At 38.3% G+C, this 19,809-nt stretch overlaps 1 protein-coding gene and 1 pseudogene across 1 annotated transcript; both read left to right on the top strand.

The window, feature by feature from the left end:
- The first annotated feature begins 2,529 nt into the window (after nucleotides 1-2,529).
- Nucleotides 2,530-3,465, top strand: Or6c203c (olfactory receptor family 6 subfamily C member 203C). The gene has a single exon (NM_001423212.1). It carries the CDS (start codon nucleotides 2,530-2,532, stop codon nucleotides 3,463-3,465), a length of 936 nt encoding a protein of 311 aa, NP_001410141.1.
- A 7,947-nt stretch (nucleotides 3,466-11,412) lies between these two features.
- Nucleotides 11,413-19,123, top strand: Psmc4-ps4 (proteasome 26S subunit, ATPase 4, pseudogene 4; annotated as a pseudogene).
- Nucleotides 19,124-19,809: the final 686 nt, after the last annotated feature.

Genomic DNA, 19,809 nt, shown 5'->3' with positions numbered 1-19,809 from the left:
TGTCAATTATCATTTTAATGAATGTATTTTAAGACTTCAAACTTCAACAACCAATAAAATCTAACATTAACTGTCACAATCAATATTCTTGTCTTTACTATATTTACTTTGTTTGATCTCAGTTTTTTTATACCTTGAAAAACTTTAATTCATAAAATGAGGAATATATGATAATTTCTATATTTTATAAAGTATTCTTTTAATTTATATAACAAAATTTCCTTGCATATATAAATGCAATCTGGGGACCTTTTATATAATAATAATATATAGCATTTAAGTGTTAAAATCAGCTGGTCACACATGCCTATAAATCTCATCATGTGAAAGGATGACAGAATAAATAAATAAACATTTTGATGGCTGTTGATAAATCTTTCATCTTTATTAAGAACCTCAAATTAATAATGATAATTCATCATAATAATAATAATAATAATAATAATAATAATAATATATCCATGCCCTACCCCCAAAGAATGACAAATTGGTGAACAGTGAATTACCTCATTAGAAATCTCTCTCCTCATTCCATTTTGAAAATAGAATAAACAAAAGTCAGCTAGCTACATCAGTAGCACTGACTACTAAGAAATAGCAGTGACAATGTTAATCTTTAACTCAACGGCATGATCTCTGTCCCCTCTGAGACTAGATGTAGAGTAGGTAGAAGAAATTTTTGAAAGCATCCAAGGAAAAGAAGGTGATTCCTCTGTTTTGACCTATAAAAATAAATAAAGCCAAATGTTGGTCTCTCGAAGAACCAAAGTAGTTAATTTTGGTGAAGCATATGTGTAATCCTGAGAGGAGATTGACACTGGAGGATTGCACTTTAGAAGTCACCCTGCATTAAATATCTGAATATCTTATCTGAAAACAGTTTTAACTAAAAAAATTACCAAAAAATATATAATTAACTACCAATTTGACTTCATGCAAAATGTAAATAAACAAAGTCCATATGAAAATGTTTTGCATTAGAAACCCAAAGAGAAAGGAAATATCCTTGTAGATATCTGATTGGAAAATACACAATAGACAAATACATTTAGAAGCATTTGTTAGATAACCAGTTCAATGTGGAATTGTCTGAGTTCTGCCAAGTTGTATAATAAAAAAGGGGATGGGGTGGTCCACATTCCAAGATTTGATTCCTAAACCAGTGTTCTTTGTGCATTAATAACAGGTAATGGTTCTTAGGGTTGCAGAGACAGGAGTTTCCAGTACCACAGTTGTCAAACTTGCAGGAAGCTCTCTGGAAGATTTTAGACTAGAGCTGGAAAAATGAAAATCAACCAGGTAAGTTGGGAATAGAGCACTCTTGTTCTGTTGGAAGTGGTGGCTAAAAATCTGTCACAGGGAAGTAGAACATATTGAAGCATATTACCTTTCTTGAAAAGAACATGTTACTAGAATGGGTTGTGTCTGAAATATGTTCAAATTAATATGTCATGTCACAACTGAGAATTAAAATGGCTATGAAAAAATAGAGATATAGGTATAATGGAGATCACCTGAATAATGGTAATTTAAGGCCTAAGAACTGATGAAAATGCCATATTATTTAAGTAAAAACATAAAATTTTAATAACATTTGTCAACAGTCTAAAACAAACAAAAGAATCAAATCGACTCTCACAACCTCATAATTTGTAGAAAAGCCATTGTTTCTAACTGAATTTGCAAATGTTCATTCCAAATTAAATGATACCATTTACATATACATATGTAATCAATTGTGTCACAATATTTTCTGTTAAATTGGATTAGTCATTTTCCTTATTCTTTCATTCCATGTGTTATATTGAGGTTAAGGCTAGTCTATGTGTGAAAAGTAGATTCAAATGTAATGTGATGGGATAGGGAATCATCATAGACTACATATTTGTAATTTATTTTCAAAGTATTCCTTGAGAGGATGTGTGTTCTCTGGATAATTATATCATACTTTAAAGGTTTCTCTGCTTTGTACAACCTTGAATTCTTAAGTGATCACTAAGGGACAGAGAAACCCAATAAGGAGGCAGTATCATGGGAACAACTATGGAAGTGTGTGCGGGGCGTGGGGGTGTTTATAGGCATGTGGTACACATAGCTGAATTGATATGTATGCATGCACTGTATATTGATAAATGTTAAGTCTGCAAGTCTTCAGGAGAAAAACATAAAATTTCAGTAAACTAAATTAAATGTTTCGAGTACAAAGTTCCAAGAGAGACCAGAAGTGTCTGTATTGCGGAAAGTTTACTCACATTGTCCATCTTGTTTCAGCACTTTTCAAAGGAGCAACACATTTGGAAAAATGTATCATAAAATTCTATCCAATCTTGAAAATTGTTGAGCCAAATGGGGTTTTTGCTTCATATAAAATAACAGAACCCAAGGAGTTAGAAGTCCTTCCACAACATGAATTTAAAGGGTAATTTTTTGAGGTATAATGAATAAGAAAAATCTGGCAAATTTAAAGCAGAATGTGTATTTAAAAGGCTAAATGTTCTATGCAGATCTAAAAGAAATCAGAAACCAAAGATGAGGAACCACACTGTCACAACCTTCCTCTTACTTGGACTGACAGATAACCAACAACTGCAGGTTCTTATCTTTATCATTCTCTTCTTCACCTACTCACTGAGCTTAACTGGAAATCTGGCCATCATCTCCCTCATCTTAGTGGATCCTCACCTTAAAACAGCCATGTATTATTTCCTTAAAAACTTTGCTGTCTTAGAGATCTCCTTCACATCTGCAAGCATCCCCAGATACTTGTATAGCATAGCAACAGGTGACAAAACAATTACCTATAATGCCTGTGTTGCCCAAGTATTTTTTACCGACCTCTTTGGTGTAACTGAATTTTTCCTTCTAGCTGCTATGTCCTACGACCGTTATGTGGCCATCTGCAGGCCACTGCACTATTTGACTACCATGAATACCGCTGTCTGCAGAAGACTTGTGTTTTGTTGTTGGGTAGCTGGTTTATTTATTTTAATTCCCCCACTTAGCCTCGGCCTAAATCTGCAGTTCTGTGATTCTAATATCATTGATCATTTTATCTGTGATGCTTCCCCTCTCCTTAAAATCTCTTGTTCAGACACTTGGTTCATGGAGCACACAGTTCTCATCTGTGCTGTACTGACTCTCATTATAACGCTGGTGTGTGTTGTTCTCTCCTACGTTAATATCATCAAGACAATTCTTAGATTCCCTTCTGCCCAACAAAAGCAAAAAGCCTTTTCTACCTGTTCTTCCCACATGATTGTGGTTTCTATCACCTATGGCAGCTGCATCTTCATCTACATCAAGCCTTCTGCAAAAAAGGAGGTGGCCATCAATAAGGGTGTGATGGTTCTCACTACTTCCATTGCCCCTATGCTAAACCCCTTCATCTACACACTTAGGAACAGGCAAGTCAAGCAAGCCTTCTGTGATTCAATAAAAAGAATTATAGCATTTTTCAAGAAATAAGGCAGGGCAAAACCCAGTAACCATGCAACGGTAAACTTCCCAAACTTCTTAGTCAAGTTGATTTTTCCTGAACACTCTTTCCCATTGTATTCAACAGACATTCCTGCTCCCACAAACCTCTATTAGGATCACAACCTTCCATATGTGCTAATAGCTTTCAGAAATCATAACCCTGTTTCACTTGAAAATAAAGAATACCAGAAAATGATAAAGTAAAATAAAACAGAGAAGGGATTGCCAGCTTTTAGACCTTAAGCAAAAAAAGTAAGTCACCATTGTTTCTTCTAATTCAAAACTTTCAATTGATTAATTTGCTAACCCATTTAATGGATATTAGTGTGTATTGTTCCTAAGGTAGGTACTATTTAGGTCCTAAAAACAGAAGAGGACACAAATAAAAGCAAAAAAAAAAAAAAAAACAATCAAACTCCCTCCCCACCATGTGCTCTCCGAAATACAAAGGAGAAGTGGAAATAAGACAGTGAGCAGATAATCAAAATGTTGCAAATGCATAGCAGGAATACTTTTCACTATAGATCTATCATTTTTTGATATAGATAAGATAGAGACAATTGTGCTAAAATAAGTCAGGGGCAGAGAGTCAAGAATGTGGGTTGTAGAAGGGCTGACCGAAGAGAAGTTGAGAATTGATTTGTGTTGTCGGAAGCTAGAATGGTAATGAGGAAGAGAAAGCTGAGGAAAGATTAATTAAATCACAGGTAGGTAGAAGGCAAAAGTTCCACTGAGATGTTGCAAGTATCATGATGATATTGGTAATGATAGCATACTATATAAGTCAGAAAACTTGAAAACAAATTTTGAATGTTTTTATCATACAGAAATCATTAATATTGAAGGTACAACATTTAAATTCTGACTTTACTATTTCACAGTGTTCTCTTCTATCAAGGCATCACATGATACTTTATGAATACCTTTATGTTTTAATGCATCCTTAAATAATTACTATGTAATAAAATAACCTTAAAAATAAAAAGGCTTACACTGGAATAGATATTTGCCATGAAAGAAAATAAGAATTTGATATCATAAAAAACATCAAAATAATAATTTTCGGTTCCTTTTTTTTTCATCTTCACTAACTTGGATATTTCTTATTTACATTTCGATTATTATTCCCTTTCCCGGTATCCAGGCCAAAAATGCCCTAACACCTCCCCCTCTCCTTTTCTATTGCTGTTCCCCTCCCCATCTTCCCCCCATTAACACCCACCTCCCAAAATCACGTTCACAGGGGGTTCAGTGTTGGCAGGACCAAGGGATTCCCCTTCCACTGGTGATCTTACTAGGGTATTCATTGCTGCCTATGAGATTGGAGCCCAGGGTCAGACCATGTATAGTCTTTGCGTAGTGTCTTAGTCCCTGGAAGCTCTGGTTGGTTGGCATTGTTGTTCATATGGGGTCTCAACCCCTTCAAGATCTTTCAGTCCTTTCTAAGATTCCTTCAACGGGGGTCCCATTCTCAGTTCAGTGGTTTAATGATGGACTTCGCCTATGTATTTGCTGTATTCTGGCTTTGTCTATCAGGAGAGATCGATGTCTGGTTCCTGTCTGCCTGAACTTTGCTTCATCCAACTAATCTAGTTTGGTGGCTGTCTATGTATGGGCCACATGTGGGGCAAGCTCTGAATGGGTGTTCCTTCTACCTCTGTTCTAAACTTTGCCTCCCTATTCCCTCCCAAAGGGTATTCTTGTTCCCATTTTAAAGAAGGAGTGAAGCATTCGCATTTTGGTCATCCTTCTTGAGTTCATGTGTTCTATGCATCTAGGGTAATTCGATCATTTGGGCTAATATCTACTTATCAATGAGTGTAAACCAAGTATTTTTGTTGTGATTGGGTTATGTCACCCACGATGATATTTTCCAGTTCCATCCATTTGCCTATGAATTTCATAAAGTCACTCTTTTGATAGCAGAGTATTATTCCATTGTGTAGATGTACCACATTTTCTGTATCCATTCCTCTGTTGAAGGGCATCTGGGTTATTTCCAGCTTCTGGCTATTATAAATAAGGCTGCTAGGAACATAGTGGAGCATGTGTCTTTGTTATATGTTGGGGCATTTTTGGGTATATGCCCAAGAGAGGTATACCTTGGTCCTCAGGTAGTTCAATGTCCAATTTTCTGAGGAACCTCCAGACTGATTTCCAGAATCTTTGTACCAGTTTGGAATCCCACCAACAATGTAGGAGTGTTCCTCTTTCTCCACATCCTCGCCAGCATTTGCTGTCGCCTGAGTTTTTGATCTTAGCCATTCTCACTGGTGTGAGGTGAAATCTCAGGGTCGTTTTGATTAGAATTTCCCTTATGACTAAAGATTTTGAACATTTCTTTAGGTGTTTCTCAGCCATTTGGCCTTCCTCAGCTGTGAATTCTTTGTTTAGCTCTGAATCCCATTTTTAATAGGGTTACTTGTCTCCCTGAAGTTTAACTTCTTGAGTTCTTCATATATTTTGGATATAAGCCCTCTATCGGTTGTAGGATTGGTAAAGACCTTTTCCCAATCTGCTGGTTGCCATTTTGTCCTAATAACAATGTCCTTTGCCTTACAGAAGCTCTGCAGTTTTATGAGATCCCATTTGTCGATTCTTGATCTTAGAGCATAAGCCATTGGTGTTTGGTTCAGGAAATTTTCTCCAGTACCCATGTGTTCAAGATTCTTTCCCACTGTTTCCTCTATTAGTTTGAGTGTATCTGGTTTGATGTGGAGGTGCCTGATCCACTTGGACTTAAGCGTTGTACAGGGTGATAAGCATCAATCGATCTGCATTCTTCTACATGCTGACCTCCAGTAGAACCAGCACTATTTGCTGAAAATGCTATCCTTTTTCCATTGGATGGTTTTGGATCCTTTGTCAAAGATCAAGTGACCATAGGTGTGTGGGTTCATTTCTGGGTCTTCAATTCTGTTCCACTGGTCTATCTGTCTGTCTCTGTACCAATGACATGCAGTTTTTATCACTATTGCTCTGTAATACTGCTTGAGTTCAGCGATAGTGATTCCCCTGGAAGTCATTTTATTGTTGAGGATAGTTTTAATTCTCCTGATTATTTTGTTATTCGAGATGAATTTGCAAATTGTTCTGTCTAACTCTTTGAAGAATTGGATTGGTATTTTGATGGGGATTGCATTGAATCTGTAGATTGCTTTTGGGGAAATGGCCATTTTTACTATATTAATCCTGCCAATCCATGAGCATGGGAGATCTGTCCATCTTCTGAGGTCTTCTTCAATTTCTTTCTTCAGAGGCATGAAGTTCTTATCATACAGATCATTCACTTGCTTGGTTAAAGTCACACTGAGGTATTTCATATTATTTGGGACTACTATGAAGGGTGTCATTTCCTTAATTTCTTTCTCAGATTGTTTCTCTTTTCTGTAGAGGAAGACTACTCATTTATTTGAGTTAATTTTATACCCAGTCAATTTGTTGAAGTTGTTTATCAGGTTTTGTAGTTTTCCGGTGGAACTTTTTGGATCACTTAAATATACTATCATAACATCTGCAAATAGTAATATTTTGACTTCTTCTTTTCCACTCTGTATCCCTTTGATCTCCTTTTGATGTCTGATTGTTCTACTTAGAACTTCAAGAACTATATTGAATAAGTAAGGAGAGAGTGGGCAGCCTTGTCTAGTCCCTGATTTTAGTGGGATTGCATCAAGTTTCTCTCCATTTAGTGTAATGACAGCTAATGGTTTGCTGTATATGGTTTTTACTATATTTAGGTATGGGCCTTGTATTCCTATCCTTTCCAGGACTTTTATCATGAAGGGGTGTTGAATTTTGTCAAATGCTTTCTCAGCATCTAATGAAATGATCATGTGGTTCTATCTTTCAGTTTGATTACATAGTGGATTACCTTGATGGTTTTCCGTATATTAAACCATCCCTGCATGCCTAGGATGAAGCCTACTTGATCACGGTGGATGTTTGTTTTGATGTGCTCTTGTATTCTGTTTGCCAGAATTTTATTGAGTATTTTGCGTTGATATTCATGAGGGAAATTAGCCCAAAGTCCTCTTTCTTTGTTGGTGTTGGGTCTTTGTGTGGTTTAGGTATAAGAGTAATTGTGGCTTCATAGAAGGAATTCAGTAGTGCTCCATCTGTTTCAATTTTGTGGAATAGTTTGGATAATATTTGTATGTGGTCTTCTATGAAGGTCTGATAGAATTCTGCACTAAACCCATCTGGACCTGGGCTCTTTTTCGTTGGGAAACCTTTAATGACTGATTCTATTTCTTTAGGAGTTATGGGGTTGTTTGAATGGTTTATCTGTTCCTGATTTAACTTCAGTACCTGGTATCTGTCTAGGAAATTGTCCATTTCCTGCAGATTTTTAGGTTTGTTGACCGAAGGCTTTTGTAGTAGGATCTGATGATTTTTTTGAATTTCCTCTGATTCTGTAGTTATGTCTCCCTTTTCATTTCTTGTTTTGTTAATTTGGACACGCACTCTGTGTCCTCTCATTACTCTGGCTAAGGGATTATCTATCTTGTTGATTTTCTCAAAGAACCAACTTTTGGTTCTGTTGATTCTTTGTATGGACCTTTCTCTTTCTACTTGGTTGATTTCAGCTCTGAGTTTGATTATTTCCTGTCTTCTACTCCTTCTGGGTGTATTTGCTTCTTTTTGTTCTAGAGCTTTTAGGTGTGTTGTCAAGCTGCTGATATATGCTCTCTCCTGTTCCTTTCTGCAGCACTCCGAGCTATGAATTTTTCTATTAGCACAGCTTGTGTTCCATAAGTTTGGGTGTGTTGTACCTTCATTTTCTTTAAATTCTAAGACGTCTTTTATTTCTTTCTTTATTTCTTCCTTGACCAGGTTATCATTGAGTAGAGCACTGTGCAATTTTCATGTATATGTGGGCGTTCTTCCCATATTGTTGTTGAAGACCAGCTTTAGGCTGTGGTAGTCTGATAGGACTCATAGGATCATTTCAATCTTCCTGTATCTATTGAGGCCTATTTTATGACCAATTATATGATCAATTTTGGAGAAAGTACAATTAGGTGGTGAGAAGAATCCTTTTGTTTTAGGATAGAATGTTCTATAAATATCTGTTAAGTCCATTTGGTTCATGACTTCTCTTAGTCTGTCTATGTCTCTGTTTAATTTTTGTTTTCATGATCTGTCCATTGATGAGAGTGGGGTGTTGAAATCTCCTACTATTATTTTGTGTGAAGTGCAATTTGTGCTTTGAACTTCAGTAAGGTTTCTTTTATGTATGTAGGTGCCCTTGTATTTGGCACATAGATATTTAGGATTGAGAGTTCATCTTGGTGGATTTTTCCTTTGATGAATATGAAATGTCCTTCCTTATCTTTTTTGATGACTTTTTGTTGAAAATCAATTTAATTCCATATTAGAATGGCTACTCCCGCTTGCTACTTCAGACCATATCCTTGGAAATTTCTTTTCCAGCATTTCATTCTGAGGTAGTGTCTGTCTTTGTCTCTGAGGTGTGTTTCCTGTAGGCAGCAGAATGCAGGGTCCTCATTGCATATCGAGTTTGTTAAGCTCTGTCTTTATTGGGGAGTTGAGACCATTGATGTTGAGAGATATTAAGGAATAGTGATTGTTACTTCCTGTTATATTCGTATTTGGATGTGAGATTATGTTTATGTGCTTTTCTTCTCTTTGTTTTGTTTCCAAGATGATTAGTTTCTTGCTTTTTCTATGGTGTAGCTTGCCTCCTTATGTTGAGCTTTACCATTTATTATCCTTTGTAGGGCTGGATTTGTAGAAAGATATTGTGTAAATTTCGTTTTGTCATGGAATATCTTGGTTTCTCCATCTATGTTAATTGAGAGTTTTGCTGGATACAGTAACCTGGGCTGGCATTTGTGTTCTCTTAGGGTCTGTATGACATCTGTCCAGGATCTTCTGGCTTTCATAGTCTCTGTTGAGAAGTCTGGTGTAATTCTGATAGGTCTGTCTTTATGTTACTTGACATTTTTCTCTTACTGCTTTTAATATTCTTTCTTTGTTTTTTGCATTTCGTGATTGGCTATTATGTGATGGGAGGAGTTTCTTTTCTAGTCCAATGTATTTGGAGTTCTGTAGGCTTCTTGTATGTTTATGGGTATCTCTTTCTTCAGGTTAGGGAAGTTTTCTTCTATGATTTTGTTGAAGATATTTACTGGTCCTTTGAGCTGAGAGTCTTCACTCTCTTCTATACCTATTATCCTTAGGTTTGATCTTCTCATTGAGTTCTGGATTTCCTGTATGTTTTGGACCAGTAGCTTTTTCTGCTTTACATTATCTTTGACAGTTGTGTCGCTAATGTCTATGGAATCTTCTCCTGAGATTCTCTCTTCTATCCCTTGCATTCTGTTGGTGACTCTTGTATTTACGGCTCCTTGTCTCTTCCTTTGGTTTTCTATATCCAGGGTTGTCTCCCTTTGTGCTTTCTTTATTGCTTCTATTTCCATTTTTAATTCCTTCACCTGTTTGATTGTGTTTTCCTGAAATTCTTTCAGGGATTTTTGTGATTTCTCTCTATAGGCTTCTACTTGTTTATTTATGTTTTCCTCCGTTTCTCTAAGGGAGTTCTTTATGTCTTTCTTGAAGTCGTCCATCATCATAATCTAATGTGATTTTAAATCTAGATCTTGCTTTTCTGGTGCATTTGGATATTCAGTGTTTGCTTTGGTGGGAGAATTGGTCTCCGATGATGCCATGTAGTCTTGGTTTCTGTTGCTTAGGTTCCTGCGCTTGCCTCTAGCCATCAGGTTGTCTCTGGTGTTACCTTGTTCTGCTATTTCTGACAGTGTCTAGACCATCCTATAGGCCTGTGTGTCTAGAGTGCTGTAGACCTATTTTCCTGTTTTCTTTCAGCCAGTTATTGGAAGAGAGTGTTCTTCTTTCAGGCGTGTAGTCTTTCCTGTCTACTGGTCATCAGTTGTTTTGTGGATGTTTGTCCTGACTCCACCAGGCAGGTTACTTGGAGCAGAAAAGTTGGTCTTACCTGTGGTCCCACAGCACAAGTTGCTCCTGGAGGTCTGCTTTTGAGCTCTCTGTGAGGGCGGCAACGAGGAGGGCCTGTGCTACCTTTTTCCGGGGCACCCGTGTACTGGGTTCCCAGATGTCATTAAGTGTTTTCCTCTAAAGTCAGAAATGTGGGCAGAGTATAGTCTCTTCTGGCTTCCCAGGTGTGTCTTCCCCTCTGAAGGTTTGGCTCTTCCTCCCACGGGATTTGGGTGCAGGGAGCTGTTGACAGGGGCTCTTCAGTTCCGGGCAGTGTCTCCATTTTAGGTACTTTAAAAATGTATTAAATTTATTTTTCATGTAATATGATTTTTGTTGGTTTAATTTCAACCACAGTCCCCCACCTTGACTCTTCCCAATCCTCTGTTCTTCCCCTTTTGCCTACATCTTCATCTGAATGTGAGGGTGCTCTGACTGAGACATCTGTTACACTGTTGATCCCTGCCAAGATTGATCTGCTGATCTGGATCATTAGGCAGGTGTACCCTTCCCTTCTCACCTCTGCAGGTGTGTTTGTCCCTCCTGACATTGCTCCATCAAAAAGGACAACCTTTTCTGGACAGAGGAGGACCTGTCTTCATTCAAGGGTATAGGAGTAGAGCCTTCAAACAATCTCCCATAAACATACGTATTTTAAAGGGTATCAAATTAACAACTATCAAAATACTAAATGTTATGTTTTTACAAATAATAAAACATTTGAAATTTAAAAGAATAAATTGGAAATAGTTTTTTCTGAAAATAAGATATATAGATATATATAGATATATAGATATATAGATATATAGATATAGATATCCTAAAGCTGACCTGAAACTTAAAGAGTCTGCCTATCTCTGCTGAAATTAGAGACACAGCTACTGTACCCAACTATTTTGAGACATCTTTTAATTGCAATCTGCCACCTATTTGCACATATATTGAATACACAAAATGCCAGTAAGGTAAACAAACACATGTCAAGAAAGAAGCAAAATAGTAAAGTAAAATGAATATGTGAAATTAGGAAAATGTCTGAAAGGAATATGCAAAACAAGAAATAATATTACCATTTTGATACATGGTAAAGTAACAGACTTTTCACCACAGTTTATCCACGGTGCCTTTGTTTTCAGACTCTCAGTTCTTAAAATGCAGCATACTACTCTAATGGACTGTCAACCCTGAAGGAAGAAACTGCCAAACTCACACTCCTTTGAGTATGACTCTGCCTGGGCTTTCACGTATCTTGAAAGTATGACTTTCTCACATATATTTATATATATTTGTTCTCATGTATCTGAGTCACAATTTATAACAGAAAACTAAAGAGATAAATGCTTTCTTCAAACAAAGATAAAACATACCAAAGCATTTGAAATCAATGATGAATGTATTATGTTCATTTTAATTTAAATGTTTTCTGCACTTTGCATTATGTGAAGCTATAAATGAAAAGTAAGCTCAATTTATTATTTGTTTACAAGCATCTATTTTTGTGCTATTTCTATTTCTTTTAAAATGCATATTTAAAGGGACAACATCATGTTTTTATACACATAGGTAAATGGGTACAACAGTTAAGCAATTTAACATGCCTGTAATCTCAAATTCCCTTTTATTTTCTACATAGTAAAATCATCTAGGATATCATAGATGTTTCCATATAAAATACAATAATATAAACCAGGCAGGTAGTATATCTGTGAAGTCCCAGCACTCTCAGAAGACTAAAATAGCAAGATCAGAAGTTTGAGGTTACTTCAGGCTACATTGTAAGAACCAGTCTCAAAATTCTGAATAAAACATTTAAAAAATAAATATTATTAACTATAGTCTTCAGGGATGTAAGACAGACTGCATATTCATTTTCTTCCTGAAATCTGTTTCCCTTATTATGTTTTTTTTCTTTTTATTGAAAATAGATTTTTGCTTGATACCAAATCCTGTGGGGTGAGAGCTGGACTCTCAGAACTGTAGAAAATTCTGAGAGCTCATGGGAGACAACCACTTTTGCTCACATTCCTGGCATAAGAGGAACTCGCCTAGTTCCCTCTGGATACAGAAACACAGGAGCAGTCAGTGGCAGAAAAATTCTGGTTTCTGCCAGTGTCCAGAAATGAATTGGTCCCACAGCTCTCTGTACCCTAATCCAGTTGGTGACAGCTGGACTCAGAAGTGAAGACAATCCTGAGAGCTCAAAGGAGACAAATACTTCTGCTCACATTCCTGGTCCAAAAGAAACCTGCCTAGTGCCCTCTGTGCCATCTGGGCACAGAAACCTAGGAGAAGTCAGGGGAAGAACCCTTCCAGTTTCTGCCTGCACCCAGAGCTGAAAGCCAGTATCTAGGAGTGACTACACACCTGAGAGCAGAGGTAAGATCAACACTTTTGCTCTAAGCAACCCACCTGATGGCCTCAAAACAACAAAGGCAGGAGCACTTTGAGACAGGACACTTCAAATCTGTACCTGTACCAGGAGCTGAACCAATTCCAAAGCTCTCTGTACCCAAATAGAGAGCGAGAGAGAACTGCACTCTCAGAACTGTGGACAATCCTGAGAGCTCAGGGGAGACCTACACTTCTGCTCACATTCCTGGCCCAAGAGGAATCTGCCTAGTGCCCCTCTGGATAGAGGAACCTAGGAGCAGTCAGGCGCAGGACTGTTCCATTTTCTGCTTGAGCCCAGAGCTGAAAGCCAGTAACCAGGAGTACTGACAAACCTGAGAGCAGAGGTAAGACCAACTCTACTGCTCCAAGTGATCAGTCCAAAGGATTCAGGACACACAAACCCAAGAACAGCTCTCTAACCCCAAATCTGGCTGAAAGAAAAGAGGTTAAGTTTACAGGGGTGCTGACACATAGGTTTACAGGAGGGTCAAGCCACTATCATAGACAGCAAGACAAGCTAACACCAGAGACAACCTGATGGCGAGAGGCAAGAAGAGGAACATAAGAGACAAGAAACCAAGACTACTTGTCATCGTCGAAGCATAGTTCTCCCACAAAAGCAAATACTGGATATCCAAACACACTGGAAAACAAGATTTAGATTTAAAAATCACATCTCATGATGATGATAGAGGACGTTAAGAAGGACATAAATAACTCCCTTTAAAAAAAATACAGGACAACACAGGTAAACAAGTAGAAGTTCTTAAAGAGGAAACACAAAAATCCCTTAAAGAATTACAGGAAAACATGAAAAAATGGGTAAAGGAATTGAACACCATCCAAAATTTAAAAAATGAAAATAGAAACAATAAGGAAATCACAAAGGAATAGGAACAGTCAACAGCAGGAACCACGTGGGTCCAGTCCTGCGCCCTGAACTGAACTGAACCATCACACAGCTCTCTGTAGCTAAATCCCATGGGGGAGAGAGCTTGACCTCAGAACTGTGGACTCCTGAGAACTCAGAGGGGACTGCTCTCTGGCCACATTCCTAAAAGAAGAGGAAATTGCCTAGTACCATCTGAGACCCCTGGGCAGAGGAAGCTAGGAGAAGTCAGGGGCAGGATTGATCGGGTTTCTGCCTGTGCTGAGACCAGAAAGCCATCGCCAGGAGCACCTACACACGTGACTAGAGCTTTGTATTCACAAATACGCTGGCCGAAAGAAAACAGGACTAGAGGAGTGCTGACACACAGAATTACAGGGTGTGAAAGCACAGTCAGAGAAAGCAAGAAAACCTGATGTCAAAAGGCAAGCACAGTAAACTAAGCAACAGGAACCAAGACTACTTGACAACATCAGAGCCCAACTCTCCCACGAAAGCAAATACTACATATCAACAAACCCTAAGAGATCAAAAATGCCAGCTCAGGCTACTATATCCAGCAATATTCTCAATTCACATGGCTGGAGAAACCAAGATATTTCATGACAAAACAAAATTTACACAATATCTTTCTACAAATCCAGCCCTACAAAGGATAATACATGGAAAACTCCAACACAAGGAGGGAAACTATACCCTAGAAAAAAAATAATCTACCCTCAATGCAAACAAAAGAAGAGAGATAAACATAATTACACCTCTAAATATGAAAATAACAGGAAGCAACAATCACTATTACTTAATACCTCTCAACACCAATAAACTCAATTCCACAATAAAAAGAAATAAACTAACAGAGTTGATATGCAAGGAGGACCCAGCATTATGCTGCATACAGGAAACATACCTCAGAGACAAAGACAGACACTATCTCAGAGTAAAAGCCTGGAAAACAGCTTTCCAAGCAAATGGTCCAAAGAAACAAGCTGGAGTAGCCATTCTAATATCAAATAAAATCAACTTTCATCCAAAAGTCATCAAAAAAGATAAGGAAGGACACTTCCTATTCAGCAAAGGAAAAATCCACCAAGATGAACTCCCAATCCTAAATATCTATGCTCCAAATACAAGGGCACCTACATACATAAAAGAAACCTTACTAAAGTTCAAAGCACATATTGCACCTCAAACAATAATAGTACGAGATTTCAACACCCCACTCTCACCAATTGACAGATCATGGAAACAGAAATTAAACAGAGACATAGACAGAATAAGAGAAGTCATGAACCAAATGGACTTAACAGATATTTATAGAACATTCTATCCTAAAACAAAAGGATATACTTTCTTCTCACCATCCCATGGTACCTTCTTCAAAATTGACCATATAATCAATCATAAAACAGGCCTCAGAAGATATAAAAAGATAGAAATAATCCCATGTGCCCTATCAGGTCATCATGGGCTAAAGCTGGTCTTCAATAACAACAAGGAAACAATGCCCACGTATACATGAAGGTAACCTGGTCAAGGAAGAAATAAAGAAAGAAATTAAAGACTTCTTAGAATTTAAAGAAAATGAAGGTATAACATACCAAAACTCATGGGACACAATGAAAGCTGTGCTAAGAGGAAAACTCATAGCTCTGAGTGCCTCCAGAAAGAAACAGGAGAGAGCATATATCAGCAGCTTGACAGCACACCTAAAAGCTCTAGAACAAAAAGAAGCCAGGAAATAATCAAACTCAGAGCTGAAATTAACCAAGTAGAAACAAAAAGGACCATAAAAAGAATCAACAGAACCAAAAGCTTGTTCTTTGAGAAAATCAACAAGAGAGATAAACACTTAGCCAGACTAACGAGAGGACACAGAGAGTGTGTCCACATTAACAAAATCAGAAATGAAAAGGGAGACATAACAACAGAGTCAGAGGAAATTGAAAAAAATCATCAGATCCTACTACAGAAGCCTACAGTCAACAAAACTTGAAAATCTGCAGGAAATGGACAATTTCCTAAACAGATGCCAGGTACGAATTAATTCAAGAACAAATAAACCATTTAAACAACCCCATAACTCCGAAAGAAATAGAAGTCATTAAAAGTTTCCCAACCAAAAAGGGACCAGATCCAGACAGGTTCAGTGCAGAATTCTATCAGACCTTCATAGAAGACCTCATACCAATACTATCTAAAATATTCCACAAAATTGAAACAGATGGAACGCTAACAAATTCCTTCTATGAAGTCACAGTTATTCTTATACTAACCACACAAAGACCCAACAAAGAAAGAGAACTTCAGACCAATTACCCTTATGAATATCGATGCAAAATACACAATAAAATTCTTGCAAACCACATCCAAGAGCACATCAAAACAATCATCCATCATAATCAAGCAGGCTTCATTCCAGGGATGCAGGGATAGTTTAATATAGAGAAAACCATCAACATAATCCACTATATAAACAAACTGAAAGATTAAAACCACATGATCATTTCATTAGTTGCTGGGAAAGCATTTGTTAAAATTCACCACCCCTTCATGATAAAAGTTCTAGAAAGAACAGGAATTCAACACCCATACCTAAACATAGTAAAAAGCCATATACATCAAACCAGTACCTAATATTAAACTAAATGGGGAGAAACTTGAAGCAATCCCACTAAAATCAGGGACTAGAAAAGCCTGCCCACTCTCTCCCTACTTATTCCATATAGTTGTACAATTCCTAACCAGAGCAATCAGACAACAAAAGCAGATCAAAGGGATATAGATTGGAAAGGAATAAGTCAAAATATCACTATTTGCAGATGATATGATTGTATATTTAAGTGATCCCAAAATTTCCACCAGAGAACTACTAATCCTGATAAAACACTTTCAGCAAAGTGGCTGGGTATAAAATTAACTCAAATAAATTAGTAACCTTCCTCTACAAAGAGAAAGAAGCTGAGAAAGAACTTAGGGAAAAGACATCCTTCATAATAGTTCCAAATAATATAAAATACCTCAGTGTGACTCTCACCAAGCAAGTGAAAGGTGTGTATGAGAAGAACTTCAAGCCTCTGAAGAAAGAGATTGAAGAAGATCTCAGAAGATGGAAAGCTCTCCCATGCTCATGGATTGGCAGGATTAATATAGTAAAAATGGCCATTTTACCAAAAGTGATCTACAAATTTAATGCAATCCCCATCAAAATTCCAACTCAATTCTTCACAGAACAATTTGCACATTCATCAGGAATAACAAAAAAGCCAGGATAGCTAAAACTATCCGCAACAATAAAAGGACTTCCGGGGAATCACTATCCCTGAACTCAAACAGTATAGTGATAAACAGAACAGAGCAATAGTGATTAAAAAAAACTGCATGGTATTGGTACAGAGACAGACAGATAGACCAAAGGAATAGAATTGAAGACCCAGAAATTAACCCACACACATATGGTCACTTGATTTTTGACAAAGGATCCAAAAACACCCAATGGAAAAAAGAGCAGTTTCAACAAATGGTACTGGTTCAACTGGACGTCAGCATGTCAATGTCATGCAGATCAATCCATGCTTATCACCCTGCACAAAGCTTAAGTCCAAGTGGATCAAGGACCTCCACATCAAACCAGATACACTCAAACTATTAGAAGAAAAAGTGGGGAAGGATCTTGAACACAAGGGCACTGGAGAAAAGTTCCTGAACAAATAACCAATTGCTTATGCTCTAAGATCAAGAGTCGACAAATGGAATCTCACAAAACTGCAAAGCTTCTGTAAGGCAAAGGACACTGTTGTTAGGACAAAACAGCAACCAACAGATTGGGAAAAGATCTTTACCAATCCTACAAGTGATAGAGGGCTTATATCCAAAATATACAAAGAACTCACAAAGTTAGACTGCAGGGAGACAAATAACCCTATTAAAAATGGGGCTCAGAGCTAAACAAGGAATTCACAGCTGAGGAATGCCGAATGGCTGAGAAGCACCTAAAAAAAAATGTTCAACATCTTTAGTCATGAGGGAAATGCAAATCTAAACAACCCTGAGGGGCTGCACTGAGGTCGGCTTGGTCACTAGTAGGAGATAGGCATTTTGGTGGAGAAAATTCAGGATGAGATGCCAGCACTGTCCGTGTCTCGGCTGCAGACTGGTCTGTCCTTTCTGCAACCTGAACCTGAAGACCTGGAGGACGTATACATCCTCTACAAGAAGCTGTAGCAAGAGCTGGAGTTCCTGGAGGTGCAGGAGGAATATATCAAGGATGAACAGAAGAACCTGAAGAAGGAGTTCCTCCATGCCCAGGAGGAGGTAAAGCAAATCCAGAGCATTCCGTTGGTCATTGGTCAGTTTTTGGAAGTTGTGGATCAGAACACAACCATTGTGGGCTCTACCACAGGCTCTAACTGTTATGTGTGCATCCTGAGTACCATTGATCGGGAGCTGCTCAAACCCAATGCCTCAGTGACCCTCCACAAGCACAGCAACGCACTGGTGAATGTGCTGCCTCCCGAGGCCGAAAGCAGCATCATGATGCTCACCTCAGACCAGAAGCCCAACGTGATGTACGCTGATACAGGAAGCATGGACATCCAGAAACAGGAGGTGCGGGAGGCAATGGAACTCCCACTTACACACTTCGAGCTCTACAAGCAGGTTGGCATCGATCCTCCCTGAGGGGTCCTCATGTATGGCCCACCTGGCTGTGGAAAGACCATGTTAGAAAAGGCAGTGGCACATCACATGACAGCTGCATTTATCCGTGTGGTGGGTTCAGAGTTTGTTCATAAGTACCTAGGTGAGGGCCCCCGAATGATCTGGGATGTGTTCCTCCTGGACAAGGAGAATGCACCTGCCATCATCTTCATAGATGAAATTGATGCCATTGCCACCAAGAGATTCGATGCCCAGACCGGAGCTGACAGGGAGGTTCAGAGGATCCTGCTGGAGCTACTGAATCAAATGGATGGATTTGACCAAAACATCAGTGTGAAGGCAATCATGGCCACAAACAGAACAGACACCTTGGATCCAACTCTACTTCGGCCAGGACGCCTAGACCACAAAATTGAATTCCCACTCCCTGATCGTCACCAAAAAGAGGTTGATTTTCTCCACCATCACCAGCAAGATGAACCTTTCTGAGGAGGTCGACCTAGAAGACTATGTGGCCTGCCCAGATAAGATTTCAGGAGCCGATATCAACTCCATCTGTCAGGAGACTGGAATGTTGACTGTCTGTGAGAACCGCTACATTGTCCTGGCCAAAGACTTCGAGAAAGCATACAAGACCGTGATCAAGAAAGATGAGCAGGAACATGAGTTTTACAAGTGACCCCTCCCCACACTTCCCAGGCACCTGTCCCAAAGGCTAGTTTTCTCTTTACTCAGTATTGGTTTAGTCAATAAATGGACGTGATTGGGAAAAAAAAAAAAAACACAACCCTGAGATTCCACCTCACACCAGTCAGAATGGCTAAGATCAAAAACTCTGGCAACAGTAGATGCTGGAAAGGATGTGGAGAAAGAGGAACACTGCTCCATTGTTAGTGGGATTGCAAACTGGTACAACCATTCTGGAAATCAGTCTGGAGGTTCCTCAGAAAATTGGACATTGAACTACCTGAGGAACCATCCATACCTCTCTTGGGCATATACCCAAAAGATGCCCAAACATATAAAAAAGACACGTGTTCCACTATGTTCATAGCATCCTTATTTAAAATAGCAAGAAACTGGAAAGAACCCAGATGCCATTCAACAGAAGAATGGATACAGAAAAGGTGGTACATCTACACAATGGAATAATACTCTGCTATCAAAAACAATGACTTTATGAAATTCATAGGCAAATGGATGGAACTGGAAAATATCATCCTGAGTGAGGTAACCCAATCACAGAATAACACACATGGTGTGCACGCACTAATAAGTGGATATTAGTCCAGATACTCGAATTACCCTAAATGCACAGAACACATGAAACTCAACAAGAATGACCAAAATGTGAATGCTTTGCTCCTTCTTTAAAAGGGGAACAAGAATACCCTTCACAAGGAATAGGGAGGCAA

Source organism: Rattus norvegicus, chromosome 7 (genome assembly GCF_021556685.1).
Source record: "Rattus norvegicus strain SHRSP/BbbUtx chromosome 7, alternate assembly SHRSP_T2T, whole genome shotgun sequence".
Classification (NCBI taxonomy): domain Eukaryota; kingdom Metazoa; phylum Chordata; class Mammalia; order Rodentia; family Muridae; genus Rattus; species Rattus norvegicus.
This window is presented reverse-complemented; position numbering and strand designations above follow the sequence as displayed.